The 15,316-nt window shown below is 41.6% G+C and overlaps 1 protein-coding gene across 2 annotated transcripts in view; it reads left to right on the forward strand.

Moving 5' to 3' along the window:
• VCAN (versican) overlaps window positions 1-15,316 on the forward strand; it is a 149,084-nt gene that overhangs the window by 58,539 nt on the left and 75,229 nt on the right. For both annotated transcript variants that reach the window (XM_039544097.1, XM_039544096.1), the window contains one exon: window positions 1,219-1,512. In XM_039544097.1, coding sequence (XP_039400031.1) covers window positions 1,219-1,512 — 294 coding nt within the window. The remainder of the gene's footprint in view (window positions 1-1,218; window positions 1,513-15,316) is intronic.

The following is a 15,316-nucleotide window of genomic DNA, read 5'->3' on the forward strand; positions in this document are numbered from 1 at the left end:
TTAACTGAACATTTTTTACTTTATATCTAATTAGCTACAATCTTCAGTCTAGACAGAGGAAAGTGTCAAACATTGCACCATTCCCAGAATATGGGTTTTAAGTTTGTTATTATTTTGGTGAGTGAAGGAGAAGCTCTGTTTGATTCTAAAACAAAACTCCAAAAAAGTTCAATCACAAAAGGACTATTTACATTGGAACTGATTCTAAGACACAGGAATCATTTTGTTCAAACCCCATGAGTAATTTATAAGTGGAAAGGTGTTACTTGGAGATTAATATTCACTTGAAGCCAAAGTGCACAAGGGAGCTTCTGGACTAATTTGTCTATTTCAGCTAAAGTCACAGACTCAGGGCATACCATAATGTGTCCAGTGCTGATTCTCTTTTTCTTTTCATTGGGCATGCTATCAGTAGTATCACTCTGAAAATTGATTTACAGTAGTGAATGAAGGGCATTTCTATTCTTTGAACCCTGAGAGAGATCCTAGTGATGACTACAAGGGCCAAGTAAGAGGCCTGCAGATCTAAGAGAGTAGATTTGCTTTCACTGAGAAAAATAAGCGCTATCAAACCATGTTCCAGGTTCACTGAGTGCACTGAAGTCACAATGGCTATTTCAGCCTAGGGCTCAAGTAGAAGTCATACACGGTTTGGGTCCCTTGTGCCCTGCCTGCATGTTGAGGGGAGGAGTCTGTCTCCAACCACTGCATAATCCCCTCACAGAAAGGTCACAGATTCAATCTTTGTGCTGTGTGGTGAGTGGGTGAATTTCATGTACATGTACATAGTGTGAATTTTGGGCAGATCTGGTTCTCTGGCCACAGAGCACACATGCAAAATTCGAAGGGAAAGGCCTTGTTCAAAATATCTTACAGAGGGAATGAGACTAAATTGAGTTGGTAATAGAAAGTGAGTCTCAACCTTAATAATGCAGCAAAGAGTCTTGTGGCACCTTATAGACTAACAGACGTTTTGGAGCATGAGCTTTCGTGGGTGAATACCCACTTCGTCGGATGCATTCACCCACGAAAGCTCATGCTCCAAAACGTCTGTTAGTCTATAAGGTGCCACAAGACTCTTTGCTGCATTATTACAGATCCAGACTAACACGGCTACCCCTCTGATACTTGACAACCTTAATAATGGAGAGGCAGTCGGAACTGGAGTATCAAGAGGGAACTGTTCAGTAAAACTCACCTTTGTTTTTATTCCTCTAGGTGATGTGTTCCATGTGACACTGCCCAACAAGCTAACCTTTGAAGAAGCTAAGAAGCAGTGTGAGAAAAGGGATGCAGTTCTTGCTACAGTTGGGGACCTGCATGCTGCCTGGAGGAATGGCTTTGACCAATGTGACTATGGCTGGCTGGCTGATGGCAGCGTGCGTTATCCTGTGTCTGTGGCTAGAATCCAGTGTGGAGGAGGTTTGCTTGGGGTGAGAACCCTGTATCGCTATGAGAACCAAACAGGCTTCCCCTACACACATAGCAAGTTTGATGCCTACTGCTTTAAACGTAAGCTTTTTTTATTATGATTTTAAGAATGCATTTTGGTCACAAAAGGGTTTAACCTGACATTTTGCTTGATTCCATTCCTTACAGAGCATGTATATTGTAACAAAAGCGTTTCTTTACTGTGGCTTTACAGAACAAACAAAGAAGCCAAACAGAAATAACGCTGTTAAAATAACATTAAGGACAAGGCCAGGCACTATGGAGAGAGGAAATGTTGAGATAAGGTTCTTCTGTGCCCTGTTGTTCCTCAAAAGTGGGGCACACATTTTTCAACAGCCTCCCACAGTTTACTGGATTTCCTAGCGCTGTGGAACTGTAGGTGATGCAGTGCGTGGCCGAAGTGTGGCTGAGTTAAGGTATCAAGGCCTGATCTGCAACCCATCCTGACAGCAGTATTTCTTTTGATTGATATCAATAAAATCCTTATTTCCATAACTAGTCCCATAAACATGGGATATTTGCATGAGTAAACATTGAAGTACTAGGTCTTTAATTCAGGACTTCTGGTTTCAGTGATAGTAAGCCACACCCACTCAGTGTGTCACTCCGTCCCCCTCTAGTGGAGGCTGGGCCACATATAGAGATTGATAAGCCTGTTACAGAGCTAGGTCCTTAGCTCAATCAGTAGTGTTTTATGATCCCAATATCCCAGTTCAACCCCCATGGCTGATGACACACCTAAGGGTGTGGCATAACATAACATGCTGACTGCTCTCAACTCTAAGTGAAGTCAGTGGGAGCTGAAGATGCTCAGCACATTGCTGTACAGGGTGCTCTTGTTTTTTGTATTTTTAAATAGTTTTTTTCCCCTACTGTTTGTGGGTCAGATCTTATAAAACTTTTCTTACAGAAATAGTCTCATTGACTTCAGAGGGACTACATGCTTAAATAAAGACTATATTCATGCAGGATTGGTCCCTTACTCATCTACATGATAGAGTTTGTCTTTTTTCAATTTACTTCAATTTTGTTAGTAAAATAAAAAAAACATTTTTAAAAGCTCAAAGTGAAATGAAATATTTTATTTCAGGTCAAACAAAATATTTCATTTGATGCTAAACAAAAGTTTAACTTTTCAGCTTTCCAAAAATTTCAAAAAAAACTAATTTGGAGTTCACTCAAAATAATTGTTTTCAATTTTTTGGAATGGCCAGTTAACCAAAAAATCAGTTATTCACATAGCTCTACTTCTGAGAAGGGTTGGGTACCTTCAGATCCATTAGATATCAATGGGAGAGCATCCAGCACCTCTGAGTAGGCACCTGGCATGATCAGGCCCTTAATGAGTACAGAATATGGCACACACACACACACACACACACACACACACACACACACACACACACACACACACACACACACACACACACACACACACACACACACACACACACACACACACACACACACACACACACACACACACACACACACTTGTTTCCATAACCAAAGAGGGAGGTAACTGGTGAACGCTATGTCATCAGATTGTAGCATTTGGTTTTATTCAGTACTGATGCAGTATTGAATGCAATTCAAAATGCTAGAGAAAACTTTTTGAAACAATTCACTGTATCTCCAAACCATATTAGTTTTGTTTATTGTTTTTCACGTGAAAGGGTTTAAGTTATACATTGTCTTTTTTTGGTTTGCAAATTAATAAAATCTTTACATCTGTGAACATTGTCCAAAACACAAAAGCAAAGAAAAAAACCTCAATGACTGCATGCAAATTCTTGTGAAGGATATTAATATTTACACAGCTTCTTAAGGACTGTGCACCTGCTTGCCTTTCTTCCCTTGAAGAGCCAGGATCCAAAAAGGGGGCAGGGGAAAGGAGGAGAAGCTAAGAACCTACCCAACCTCTGAATCAACCTGCAAAACAAGGCCAGCATACTGGCAGCAGTCCCCTCTGATGGATAGTGAAATTGCTCACTCTTTGTATACAAGAGTCAACACTAGAGAGATTGTGGCATCTTATAGACTAACAGATGTATTGGAGCATAAGCTTTTGTGGGTGAATACCCATTCGTCAGACACATTCACCCACGAAAGCTCATGCTCCAATACATCTGTTAGTCTATTAGGTGCCACAGGACTCTTTGTTGCTTTTTACAGATCCAGACTAACATGGCCACCCCTCTGATACTAGAGAGATTGTGACATAGTTAATATTCTCTCTCTTGCTCTCCCTAAGGTGAGACAACTCCACACTGGTCTCAGGACTGAGGCTTAAATGTCACAGTGTAGCTCAGTGTGTCACATGAAAATGCAATATACCAGTGATTCTCAAACTTTTGTACTGGTAACCCCTTTCACATAGCAGGCCTCTGAGTGCAACACCCCCCTATAAATTAAAAAACACTTTTTAACATATTTAACACCATTATGAATACTGGGTGCAAAGCGGGGTCTGGGGTAGGGGCCGACAGCTCATGACCCCCATGTAGTAACCTCGCGACCCCCTGAGGGGTCCTGACACCCAGTTTGAGAACCCCTGCAATATACAGTCACTGTGAGGCTCTGTGTGATACAATAATCCCTGATCTGAAGCTCAGTCACAACTGCTCCATCTGAAACCGGTTAAGAGCACTCGTTTGCAGCAGTCACCACTCTGCAATCTTGGTTTCTTAAAACCTTGCACAAAACCTCAGTACGATGCTTAGTGCTCTGTCAGTATTTTCATAATGTATCTTATGTTTTTCCCCTAATACTTGAACGCTGACATTTACGGGTCTTGTGTTAATGAAAAGTAACTTTAAAGGATTGTTACATTCATTTATTAGATCAGAGGCTGCTAATTGGAAACACACAGTGTTCCTCTGTGGCAAGATCAAGCAGAGTTATCTAGGTAGCACCAGTGCCTAAAGTCTTCAAAACAGATCGTAGTATCATTGAAAGCAGTGATGTCACATGTTTACTGTGTCCCAGTAAACTTTCCTCTGCCTCATAGATTCGAAAGCCAGAAGGGACCATTTTGTTCATCTAGTCTGACCTCCTGTGTAACACAGGCCATAGAACTTCCCTTAAATAGTTCCTAGAGAAGATCTTTTAGAAAAACATGCAATCCTGATTTTAAAATGGTTAGTGATGGGAAATCCATCATGACCCTGAGTAACTTGTTTCATTGATTAATTACCCTTACTGTCAAAAATGTATGCCTTTTTTCCAGTCAGAATTTGTCTAGCTTCAACTTCCAGCCATTGGAGTGTATTATACCTTTCTCTGTTAGAGTGAAGAGTCTGTTATTAAATATTTGTTCCCCGTGTAGATACTTATAGACTTATAGATAATCCAGTCACCATTAAAGCTTCTCTTTGTTAAACTAAGTAGACTGAGGTCCTTGAGTCTATCACTATAAGGCACGTTTTCTGGTCCTTTACCCATTCTCATGGCTCTTCTCTGAAACCTCTTCAATTTATCAACATCCTTATTGAATACTGGGCACCAGAACTGGACATAATATTCTAGTAGCAGTCACACTAGTACCAAATCCAGAGGTAAAATAACTTTACTCCTTCTCAAGATTCCCCTGTCTATGCATCCCAGGATCTCATTAGCTCTTTTGGCCACAGCATCACATTGGGTGCTCATGTTCAGCTCCCAAATTTTTCTCATACAACTGCCTGAAAGCCAGTGATTCAACTTTTTGAATGTTATGCACATTATGCATTTAGTATGAAGTGAAATGGCAATGATTAAGGACCTCAGTTTACCACTTTCACTCATGCTGAGTAATATCCTCTGTGACTTTGAGTAGTCCAGTTGGAATCTGTGGGACACATGTAAACATATGCTTCTCCGCTCTAGAAAGGATAGCTGACTCTTGCCCTTGTGAAGCCAGCTAGTGGGTTAGATTTTTCAAATGCTCCAAAGCAACAGATTTGTGCCAAAGGAGGCATCTGTCTTAATCATTATCAAAACAAACCTTGTATTTAAAAAAGGAGACACCTCTTTCTTCAGCCCAGCATGAAGTCTTTATTGTGATTCAAACTCTCCTTGGTGGAAATTCTATATATATTGAATTTAATTTTGCAATTAAAGTTAGAAGAAATCTCCAAACCACATTCTGAAGATTGCTAGTCTAAAAACTGAATTAAATAGGTGTTTTTATTTTTTTAAATATATAAACCAGAAACCTGGACAATAGATTTAAATTACAAAGCACAATTTATTAGCTTCAGATAAAATCATGAGCCAAGAAAAAAATCTATCTATAGTACAGTTAAGTTTAAGATTTACTTAGTTTGCTTTCCAGTTGCAAAACCATACTATACAAATAGTCTTGACTCTGGAAAATAAAATTGGCTCAGACTAATAATTTGAGATTTGAAGTTTAAAGTCTTGTTTTATAAAAATAAGAGACCATCACTTTGATCATGATTTTTTTTCCCTCTACAGAAACCATATGGCTTATTATCTTTCATTTTCTTCTTGGTTGCTTACAGATCTCTCTGAAGTCTTCTTGAAGTTTAACCTCTGTTAATTGTTTTATTGTGTTTCTTTCCTACAGCTCATGTTTAGTCCCTTATTCTGCAAGGTACTTAAGATCATGCCTAAAGTGTTGACTTTGACCGTAGAGTTAAGCATGTGCTCCAGTACTTTGCTGCATCAGGGCTATCATCAAAAAAGTCTTATACTACTGATGTAGTATAAGACCCTAATTCATCTAGATACTTAAGTACTGTAGGCCTCAGCTTAATCATGTGAGTAGTTCTATTGATTTCAAAGGGACTATTCAAGTGCTTAAAGTTAGAGACATGCTTAAGTATCTTGTTGAACTGGGGCCTACGTATCCTGAAAATGTCGAAATACTTATTTGTAAAATGTAAGTAAAATTAGTATTGTCTGCCTCTAGAGAGTAAATTAGACATACATTTCTTATTAAACTTCTCAGTTTATGGTCTCAAAGTTAAAGCATTTTGTTCTCAAGCCATATAGTGTATTTTCCTAGATACAATTATTAGGTCTTAATATAACTCCACCATTTTAATGACCTTATTTAAACAACAGTGAAGAAGAGGGAAGAAAGCTGTTCCAGAGTGAAAGCATAAAGTAAACAGTTGGAGAATGAAAAAGTACAGCATCTCTACCAATTCACATAGGGTCCATCCAAAATCAACTTAATTCTGGTTGTTCTTAATATAAAAGGAATCAATTGAAAGCAATACAAGATAGCCTTTGATGTAAGCAGCAGTTGTTGAGATAATTTGCTTTCTTGCTGCTAAAAGATTCATGCATTTTATTAGGAAAATCTGTCTCATGTCTTACATCAGAAGAAGCACAAAGAAGACAGCCTCTTGAACACATGGTGCAAGGAGTACAGTAATGCAAAACATCTGGATAGAGAAGCAACCAGTTAAAACTGGAGTTGGAACCTATTAAAATCAACTTTTTTTTGTACAAGGCAGAAAGAAATGCGGTTAGATGTCTTCACTGAGAAGAAGCATCTGTGTCTCAGCTAATTCTTCTCAGTTAAGTTTACAAATCTGAATCATGTCCATGAAAAATGTATACATCATATTAGTGATAAGGCATTTATCTAGTATAGCTGAAACAATCCTAGAGATGGAGTAAATCAGAACTGCTCCTTGGATTTCAGTTTGCACCAGCAGAAAATTTGGCCACCTATCTATAAACTGAATAGAATTTATATTGTATTCTTCTTCTTCTTTAGGAAACAAAATGTTTGTTTGTTTGTTTGTTAGAGTTGGTCAATTAGTAATTGCTGAACCAAATATCTGATGCATTTGGCCTTATTTTTTTGGTTTGTTTATTTCTGTTCCCTCACTGAATGTCTGAAAGTTTTTATCAGGAGATTAGCAGTTAATAAGTAATGAATAGTAAGTAACTGCATATCAGGCATGAATTTGTTAAACTTTTAAGATTTGCAAACATTTTAATGAAAACCTGGCAGTCACCTAAAAAAGTCACAAATAACTAGTATTACAAAGCCCTCAAATAGTGGTGAATCATATTCTGTCTCTTTATTCATAAATATATTTTGATGCTGGCTTTATTTTCTATTTTTCCCCACCTCTATTTAATGTTAATATTCTTTAAAACAAACAATAAACTTTGTTCCCACTGGAACAGACGTTAATTAGAGAGTGGCTCACACCAGAACCTTGTATCCAAACATCCCCAAACTTCTGGCTCCTGATCCAAACTTAATGAATGGATCTAACTCCATACTGGGCATGGACCAAGCCCTTGGATCCTAATGCTCTGAACTTTGATGAAGTTTGGATCTCGATTTGGATACATCTGACTGGCCACCTCTTTGTCCATTTCAGCGTATAATCTAATAGCTTGTCTGTAAGGGCAACATTTTCAAAATTAGGTGTGAGAAACTTCAAACCTACATTTGTGTAAGCCTAGTTTATGCACACAAATATCTTATATGCATGAACAAATGCCTACGCCCTGGTCTACACTACAAACTTGTGTTGGTATAACTACATGGTTGCTCAGGGGAGTGGAGGACTTCTCCCATCGTCATAGCAATTGCCTCTTGGGGAAGCAGAGTATCCACACAGGCCTGCACAACTCATAAAGCGGCGAGGGCCATATTACTCCAAAGAAAACAGCTGAGGGCTAACTCCCCCCAGCCCCACTGAAACACACACCCCCAGTGCCGCCCAGCCCCCCCAATACATCCCCCCGCGAAACACATCCCCGCCCCCAGCACTGCCCGGCCCTGCGGAAACACCCCCCCAGCGCCACCTGCCCCGCAGAAACAAACCCTCCTTCCCCACCGAAACAGCTGTGAGCCGAAAAGGAAGGTTGGGTGTGTGTGTGATATTTTATTAAGAATTTTTCAATTGAAGCAAACAATTTTTTAAATTATTTTAATTTTTTTTATGGATCATGGAAAAATGAAGAACACCTGTTCTGTTGAAAGAAAACATTTGTACTTTTCATAATTACTTTGCAAATTTAATGAGAGATATTACATCTCTTTTCGGCAACAAGCTTGTCATATTCAGGGGTCATATCTGAAGTGGATATTTTCATAATGTCTTCCAAATGGTCGTCAGTCAGAGAAGAACATTTGTTTTTATTCATGTTCATGATGGAAAATGTTTGTTCACATATGTAAGTGCTTCCAAAAATGCTGAACATTTTCAGTGCAACTTCGATAAGATTCTTGTATTTTTCATCGTCCAGACTTTTGTAGAAGTCCCGCAGTCTGCTTTCTCTATGCTTATTTCGATAAACTGCCGAACATTGAAGGTCAATAACCTCCAACTGGAAATCTAGTGGCACTTCCTCTGGATCCACAGAAAAGGGATCTTCAATCAGCTTCAACTGGACGTCTTCTTCTTTAGACAAAGTGAGTCTTCTGTCAAATTCTTCAATCAAAAGATTGATGTGCTTTGCGTATTTTTCTCCTAACTCGGCATGTTTGTGCTGAGGGATATGTGCACAAGTGGGAAAGTGACACATTTCACCTTTTGACAGCTGACTTCTGAAAAGTTTCAATTTCATTTTGAAAGCTTTCACTGCTGCACACATTTGAAATATAAGTTGATTTTTTACCCCTGAAGTTAAATGTTGAGATCATTCAGGGGTGCTGTAATATCACAAAAGAAAAAGAGATCTTGATTCCAGGACTCATTTTCAAGCTCTGGGAATTTTATTGTCCCATTTTCTAGGAATTTTGCTACCTCCTCTTTCAAAGCAACGAAACGGTGGAGCGCTGTTCCTCGACTCAACCACCTCACTTCCATATGGTAGATTAAGTCACTGCACTCAGCGTCTACCCCTTCAAGAAAGGCTGAAAATGTCCTATGTTTTAGTCCTCTAGAACGTGTTATATCCTTGGGGGCAGCCGGTTTAGGAAGAAATCACTTGAGGCCAGACAGCAGAGAGCTAACAAAACCACCATTTTATTTACAGACTCAGAGAACTCACTCAGCCGGCTGAAGCTGGCTGAGCTAACCCATAATAATCTAACTCAGTTGCCATAGCAACAAAAACCATGACAACCAAATACACAACATATTCCTCCCCCCCAGTAAGAACATCCCCTAAATAAAACACACACTAGACTAGAGAAGGAGGGTAGACTGCCTCCATTCCCGGCTAAACCCTGGGGATTATTTTGCCCCATAACCATGGGTTCGCCCTAGCTAAAGATCCAGCCAATGAGGAGGCCTTCTGTCTCTAGGTGGATTATGGTGAACTTCTGGTGTTATTGCACCCGAAAGCACTAGGGGCTCAGGGTCCACAGCACAAACGGGTGAGGAGGTGGTATCAGCTCGTGCTGGGCAAAGGGGTATCTCAGCCACCGGCAGTAATGGAGGAGAACAGTCAGGAACAGGTGACTCGTGATTCAGTGCCTCACCAGAAGAGGTGAAGTCAGACCCCTCAACTGCAGATGGGTCCTGAGGACTGGCATGACCTGGCAACAGCTGATCTACATGTCGCCGCCAGGTAAGATTCTCTGCAGTCCGGACTGTGTAGGAAACAGATCCTGTTTGAGTGATGACTGTGGCCGGGACCCATTTAGCTCTGGAAGTGTAATTCCGAGCCAAAACTGGCTGTCCCGGGCTAAAGGTTCGGTCTTTTGCTCTGGGTGCCCATCTGATGACTTGATATTGCTGCTGATGTTGCACAGTTTGTCGGGGTTCAGAAGGTTTCAGCAGATCAAAGCAAGTGCGCAGCTGTCGCCCCAACATTAGAAAGGCTGGGGATGCCTGGGTCGTAGCATGAGGTGTGTTTCTGTAGGAAAGTAAGAAAGTATCCAGACGCTTTTGAATGGAGTGTTGTCCCCTTGCTGATTTCAAAGCGTTTTTCATTGTCTGCACAAATCTTTCAGCTAATCCGTTGGTGGACGGATGATATGGTGCTGACGTGATGTGGTGTATCCCATTTGCCTTCATAAAATTTTGAAACTCCTGAGAAACAAACTGCGGTCCGTTGTCGCTCACAAGTTGTTCTGGCAGACCAAAACGACTAAAGAGTCCTCGTAGTTTTTGGATAGTACTCTCTGCAGAAGTGGACTGCATTATAGAGACTTCTGGCCATTTAGAATGGGCATCTATTGCCACCAAGAACATGCTTCCTTCAAGGGGACCAGCAAAGTCAACATGAATACGTTGCCACGGGTTTTCAGGCCAGTCCCATGGGTGTAGGTGTGCCCACTGGGGTGCATTCCTCACACCCTGACATGACATACAAGCTTTTGCCTTCTCTTCAATAGTGCTGTCCAATCCAGGCCACCAAAAATAGTTTTGTGCAATTTCCTTCATGCGCACTATTCCACAGTGACCGGAATGTAGCTGTTCTAACATCTGTGATCTCAGTGGTGGTGGAATAATGACACGTCTCCCCCACAACAAACAACCAGATTGGACCGATAACTCCGTCCGCTTGGACATGTAGGGAACAAGGTCGGATGAGACCGGAGAGGTTTGTCGAGATTTTCCATGCATCACCAGGTCCATAACTTGGGACAATACTGGGTCAACGCGAGTTGCCTTCTTTATCTGAGTAGCAGTGATGTGTGTATTCTCTACCTGTTCAAAGTAGAAGATTTCCTTTTGGGCACTATCTTGATGTTTGACCGGCAAAGGCAACCTTGAGAGGCCATCTGCATTGCCATGCAGAGTGGATTTCCGATATTTGATTTCATATGTGTGTGCTGAAAGTAACAATGCCCAACGTTGCATACGACTAGCAGCTAATGGGGGAATGCCTGTGTAGGGTCCAAAAATTGACGTCAGAGGTCGATGGTCTGTAAGAAGAGTAAACTTTCGCCCAAACAGGTACTGATGAAACTTCCGAATTCCAAAAACAATTCCTAATGCCTCACGTTCGATTTGGGTGTAGTTAGTTTCTGCTTTGCTTAGAGTGCGTGAAGCAAAAGCAATAGGTCTCTCTTCTCCCGAAGGCATAATGTGTGACACGACTGCTCCCACTCCATAAGGGGAAGCATCGCAGGCCAATTGCAGGGGTAAGGATGGATCAAAGTGCGTTAGAATTTCAGAATTTAACAATGCATCCTTAGCTTTGTTAAATGCAACATCACAGGCTTCAGTCCACTTCCAGGCCTTGTTCTGCCCAAGGAGCTCGTGAAGTGGTTTTAGCAGTGTGGCTAACTGTGAGATGAACTTTCCATAATAGTTCAGTAGTCCTAGAAACGAGCGCAGCTGGCTTACATTTCGTGGTGGGGGAGCCTCCACAATAGCTTTAACTTTTGCAGGGGCCTTATGAAGACCTGCAGAATCGATGATGTGTCCCAAATATTCAACAGAGGGCTTGAAGAATTCACACTTGTCTTTGCGAACTCGTAGGCCATACTCTTCTAATCTTTGTAGGGTAGCCTCTAAATTCTTTAAGTGATCCTCTTCATTTCTTCCAGTGACCAGGATATCATCCAGATAGCACTGAACTCCTGACAAGCCACACAAGATCTGGTCCATAGCTCTCTGGAACAGGGCGGGAGCCGATGTTATTCCGAAGGGTAGGCGACAGTATCGATAAAGCCCCTTATGAGTCACAATAGTCAACAGCTCTTGGGACTTTTCATCGACGTGCATCTGTAAATATGCTTGACTCAGATCAATCTTACTGAACTTTTGTCCCCCAGCCAGGCCTGCGAAGAGGTCGTCGATGCGGGGAAGCGGGTATTGCTCTGCACACAACACTGGGTTGACAGTGACTTTAAAATCACCGCAAATCCAGAGAGAGCCATCTTTCTTCACTATTGGAACGATAGGAGTGGCCCATGAGCTATGGGTAACTGGTATTAGGACTCCATTGGTGACCAGGCGCTCCAGGTCTGCTTCAACTTTTGGCCTGATGGCATATGGCACAGTTCGGGCTTTCAGATATTTTGGTGGACTGTCAGGTTTAATGTTCAATGTCACAGTGATTCCCTTCATACTTCCCAAATCATCTCCAAAAACAGCAGCATGTTTCCTTAGTATAGGGGTTAGACTGGTTTCTTCTTTTGTCATCCGGTGCACTTCTGCCCAGTTCAGTTGAATCTTCCCAAGCCAAGACCTACCCATTAAGGCTGGGTAGTTACCTCTCACCACAAACAGTGGCAATTTAGCCACCTGTCCATTGAGCTCCACCTTAACATCAATAGTGCCCAGCATAGGCACAGCTTCTCCCGTATACGTCTTCAGAACAGTTTTTGTTGCCTTAAGCGGAAGATGCTGTAGCTTTTCTTTATACACAGTCTCGGAGATCAGTGAGACGGCTGCACCGGTGTCCAGTTCCATGCGTATACGTTTGCCATCCAATAACGGGGTTACCCAGTATTCATGTGAGCCCACTGCCAAAGACAAAACATGCAGTGGCACTTTCTCTTGCGCTGAGGTGTCACCTTGATCATCCTGGGTCTGCTCTAAGGTATGCAAGGTTCCTCTTTTTGTTGGCCAGACCACAGGCCTCCTTTTCTTTTGTTTACAGGCACACTCAATGTGTCCCTTTTTGCCACAGTGTCGACACACCAGGTCCTTACACCAGCATTCCGAAGCCTGGTGACCTGGCTAACCACAGCGGTAACATTCTTGACTCTGCACCGTTTTGTGGGTCAGTTCTTGTGACACTTTTTTCACCTAGGGGATGCACCGATGTATTGCGCCTCCCTTGTAGCCAGTTCCATGGAGACAGCAATATCGACAGCCTTCTGTAAGGTAAGCTGAGCCTCTGTCAGTAGGTGCTTCTGTATAGCTTCACTGTAGAGGGCACACACTAACCTGTCACGCAGGGCATCATTTAACATTTCTTTAGATTCACAGTGTTCTGCTAGCTTTTTTAAAATGGCTACAAATTGTACAACTGTTTCATCTTCCTTTTGGTCTCTTTTGTGGAACCTATATCTTTCAGCAATTACCAGTGGTTTTGGGGAAAAATGGGACCCCAGGATTTCCACAATGTCACTGTAAGATTTAGTTGCTGGCTTAACAGGGTGTAGTAAGCTGCGTAGCAGGGAGTAGGTTTTAGCCCCTACAACACTTAAGAATATTGGCACCTTCTTCGCTTCTGTAATGTCATTTGCAATAAAAAAAAGCTCAAAACGCTCAGTATACACATGCCATTGCTCTATATTCTCATCAAAAGGTTCCAGTGGCCTAGTCAGAGTAGCCATGATTTTAGTTTCACTTTCACAGTCAGTGCAAACAAGCAGCTTTTTTGTTTGTTTGTTCTTTACCTTGACTTCTACTTCCTTCTGTTACTGGAGCAGCACCGGAATCTCACCCTCGTCGCCACTTGTTATATCCTTGGGGGCAGCCGGTTTAGGAAGAAATCACTTGAGGCCAAACAGCAGACAGCTAACAAAACCATCATTTTATTTACAGACTCAGAGAACTCACTCAGCCAGCTGAAACTGGCTGAGCTAACCCATAATAATCTAACTCAGTTGCCATAGCAACAAAAACCATGACAACCAAATACACAATAGAACGGATGTAGTTTACAGTGGAAACTACTACTGACATTACATGCTCGAATTTTAAGACTTTGCTACACAAAACCTGCTGATGTATAATGCAGTGATGTTTGGTTATTTGTCTCCCGATAAATTCTTCAAGAAGAGTAACTGCTCCGACATTTTTTCCACATATAGCTGAAGCACCATCAGTACAAATGGCCACCAAGTTTGTGAAATCTAATCCCGACTTATCATTCATGCACCTTATCACTTCACTGGAGGTTTCTTTTCCGGTCGTGCGACCCGTCAGGGAGCACATGCCAACAAGTTCTTCAGTAATTTCAAAGTTTTTATCAATACCTCTAATAAAAATAAGAAGTTGGGTGGTGTCTTTTAAATCAGTGCTTTCATCCATAGCTAGGGAGTAAAAGCAGAATTCACTGACTCTCTGCTTTAACTGATCACTTAGATTGGTAGAAATGTCAGCTTTTCTTCTCTGTACAGTCATGTGTGATAGACTGACATTCTCAAATATTCCCATCTTTTCTGGACTGACATTCTCAAATATTCCCCTCTTTTCTGGACATAACTCAAATACAGCAATCAACATACACTTTTTTAAAAACTCGCCTTGTGTGAACCATTTCCCAGCAGCAGCAATTTCCTTAGAAATTTGAAAGCTTACTTTAGTAACCGTATCGTTCTCGGTGCTCACTTTCTTGAAAATTTGCTGTTCTTCACTAAGGTTTTTCGCTAAACTGGCTGCTTTAATTATTTTTTTATTTGGGTTGAATTTGGTGAGATTGGGATGTTTAGTTTCAAAGTGCCGCCGAAGGTTGTATTCTTTTGGAATGGCTAACATTTTGCGACACACGAGGCATAGTGTTTTGTCTTTGGAAACAGTACATAAGTATTCATTCATCCATTCAGTGTTGAAAACTCTGTGCTCTGATTCTCTTTTTCTCTTTTTCGTTTCACTCATGGTATCCATTATGAAGCTCAAGATTTTGTTGAATAAATTCACACACAAGGGAAACACTCACAGTCACACACAAAGAGAAGAGATATCTCACGGCACATGGCACACTAGCAAGGCACTGATGGTGTGTGGAAGCCTGTAGAGGGGGAAAGAAACAGCATGCATAGGGTGACCAGATCACAGCAGTAAAATAGGACCTGCCCCCTCACTGCTCGGCCCCACCATCACACACCTCTTCAACCCCTCAGGGGTCACTATATTACTCGACACAGCAGTACCAAAAATTAAAATACTGAAAATGGATGTCCCCCTCCAGCCACCAACTCGCCGCTTGCCTCCTCAGCCCCCCCCAAGCATAAAGCCTCACCGCACTGCCTGCCCACCTGCTTGGCTCATCATCCCCCCATGAAATAAGGGGGGGGGGAAGGGGGACA

This window comes from Mauremys reevesii, linkage group 6 (genome assembly GCF_016161935.1).
Source record: "Mauremys reevesii isolate NIE-2019 linkage group 6, ASM1616193v1, whole genome shotgun sequence".
In the NCBI taxonomy this organism is placed as follows: Eukaryota; Metazoa; Chordata; order Testudines; family Geoemydidae; genus Mauremys; species Mauremys reevesii.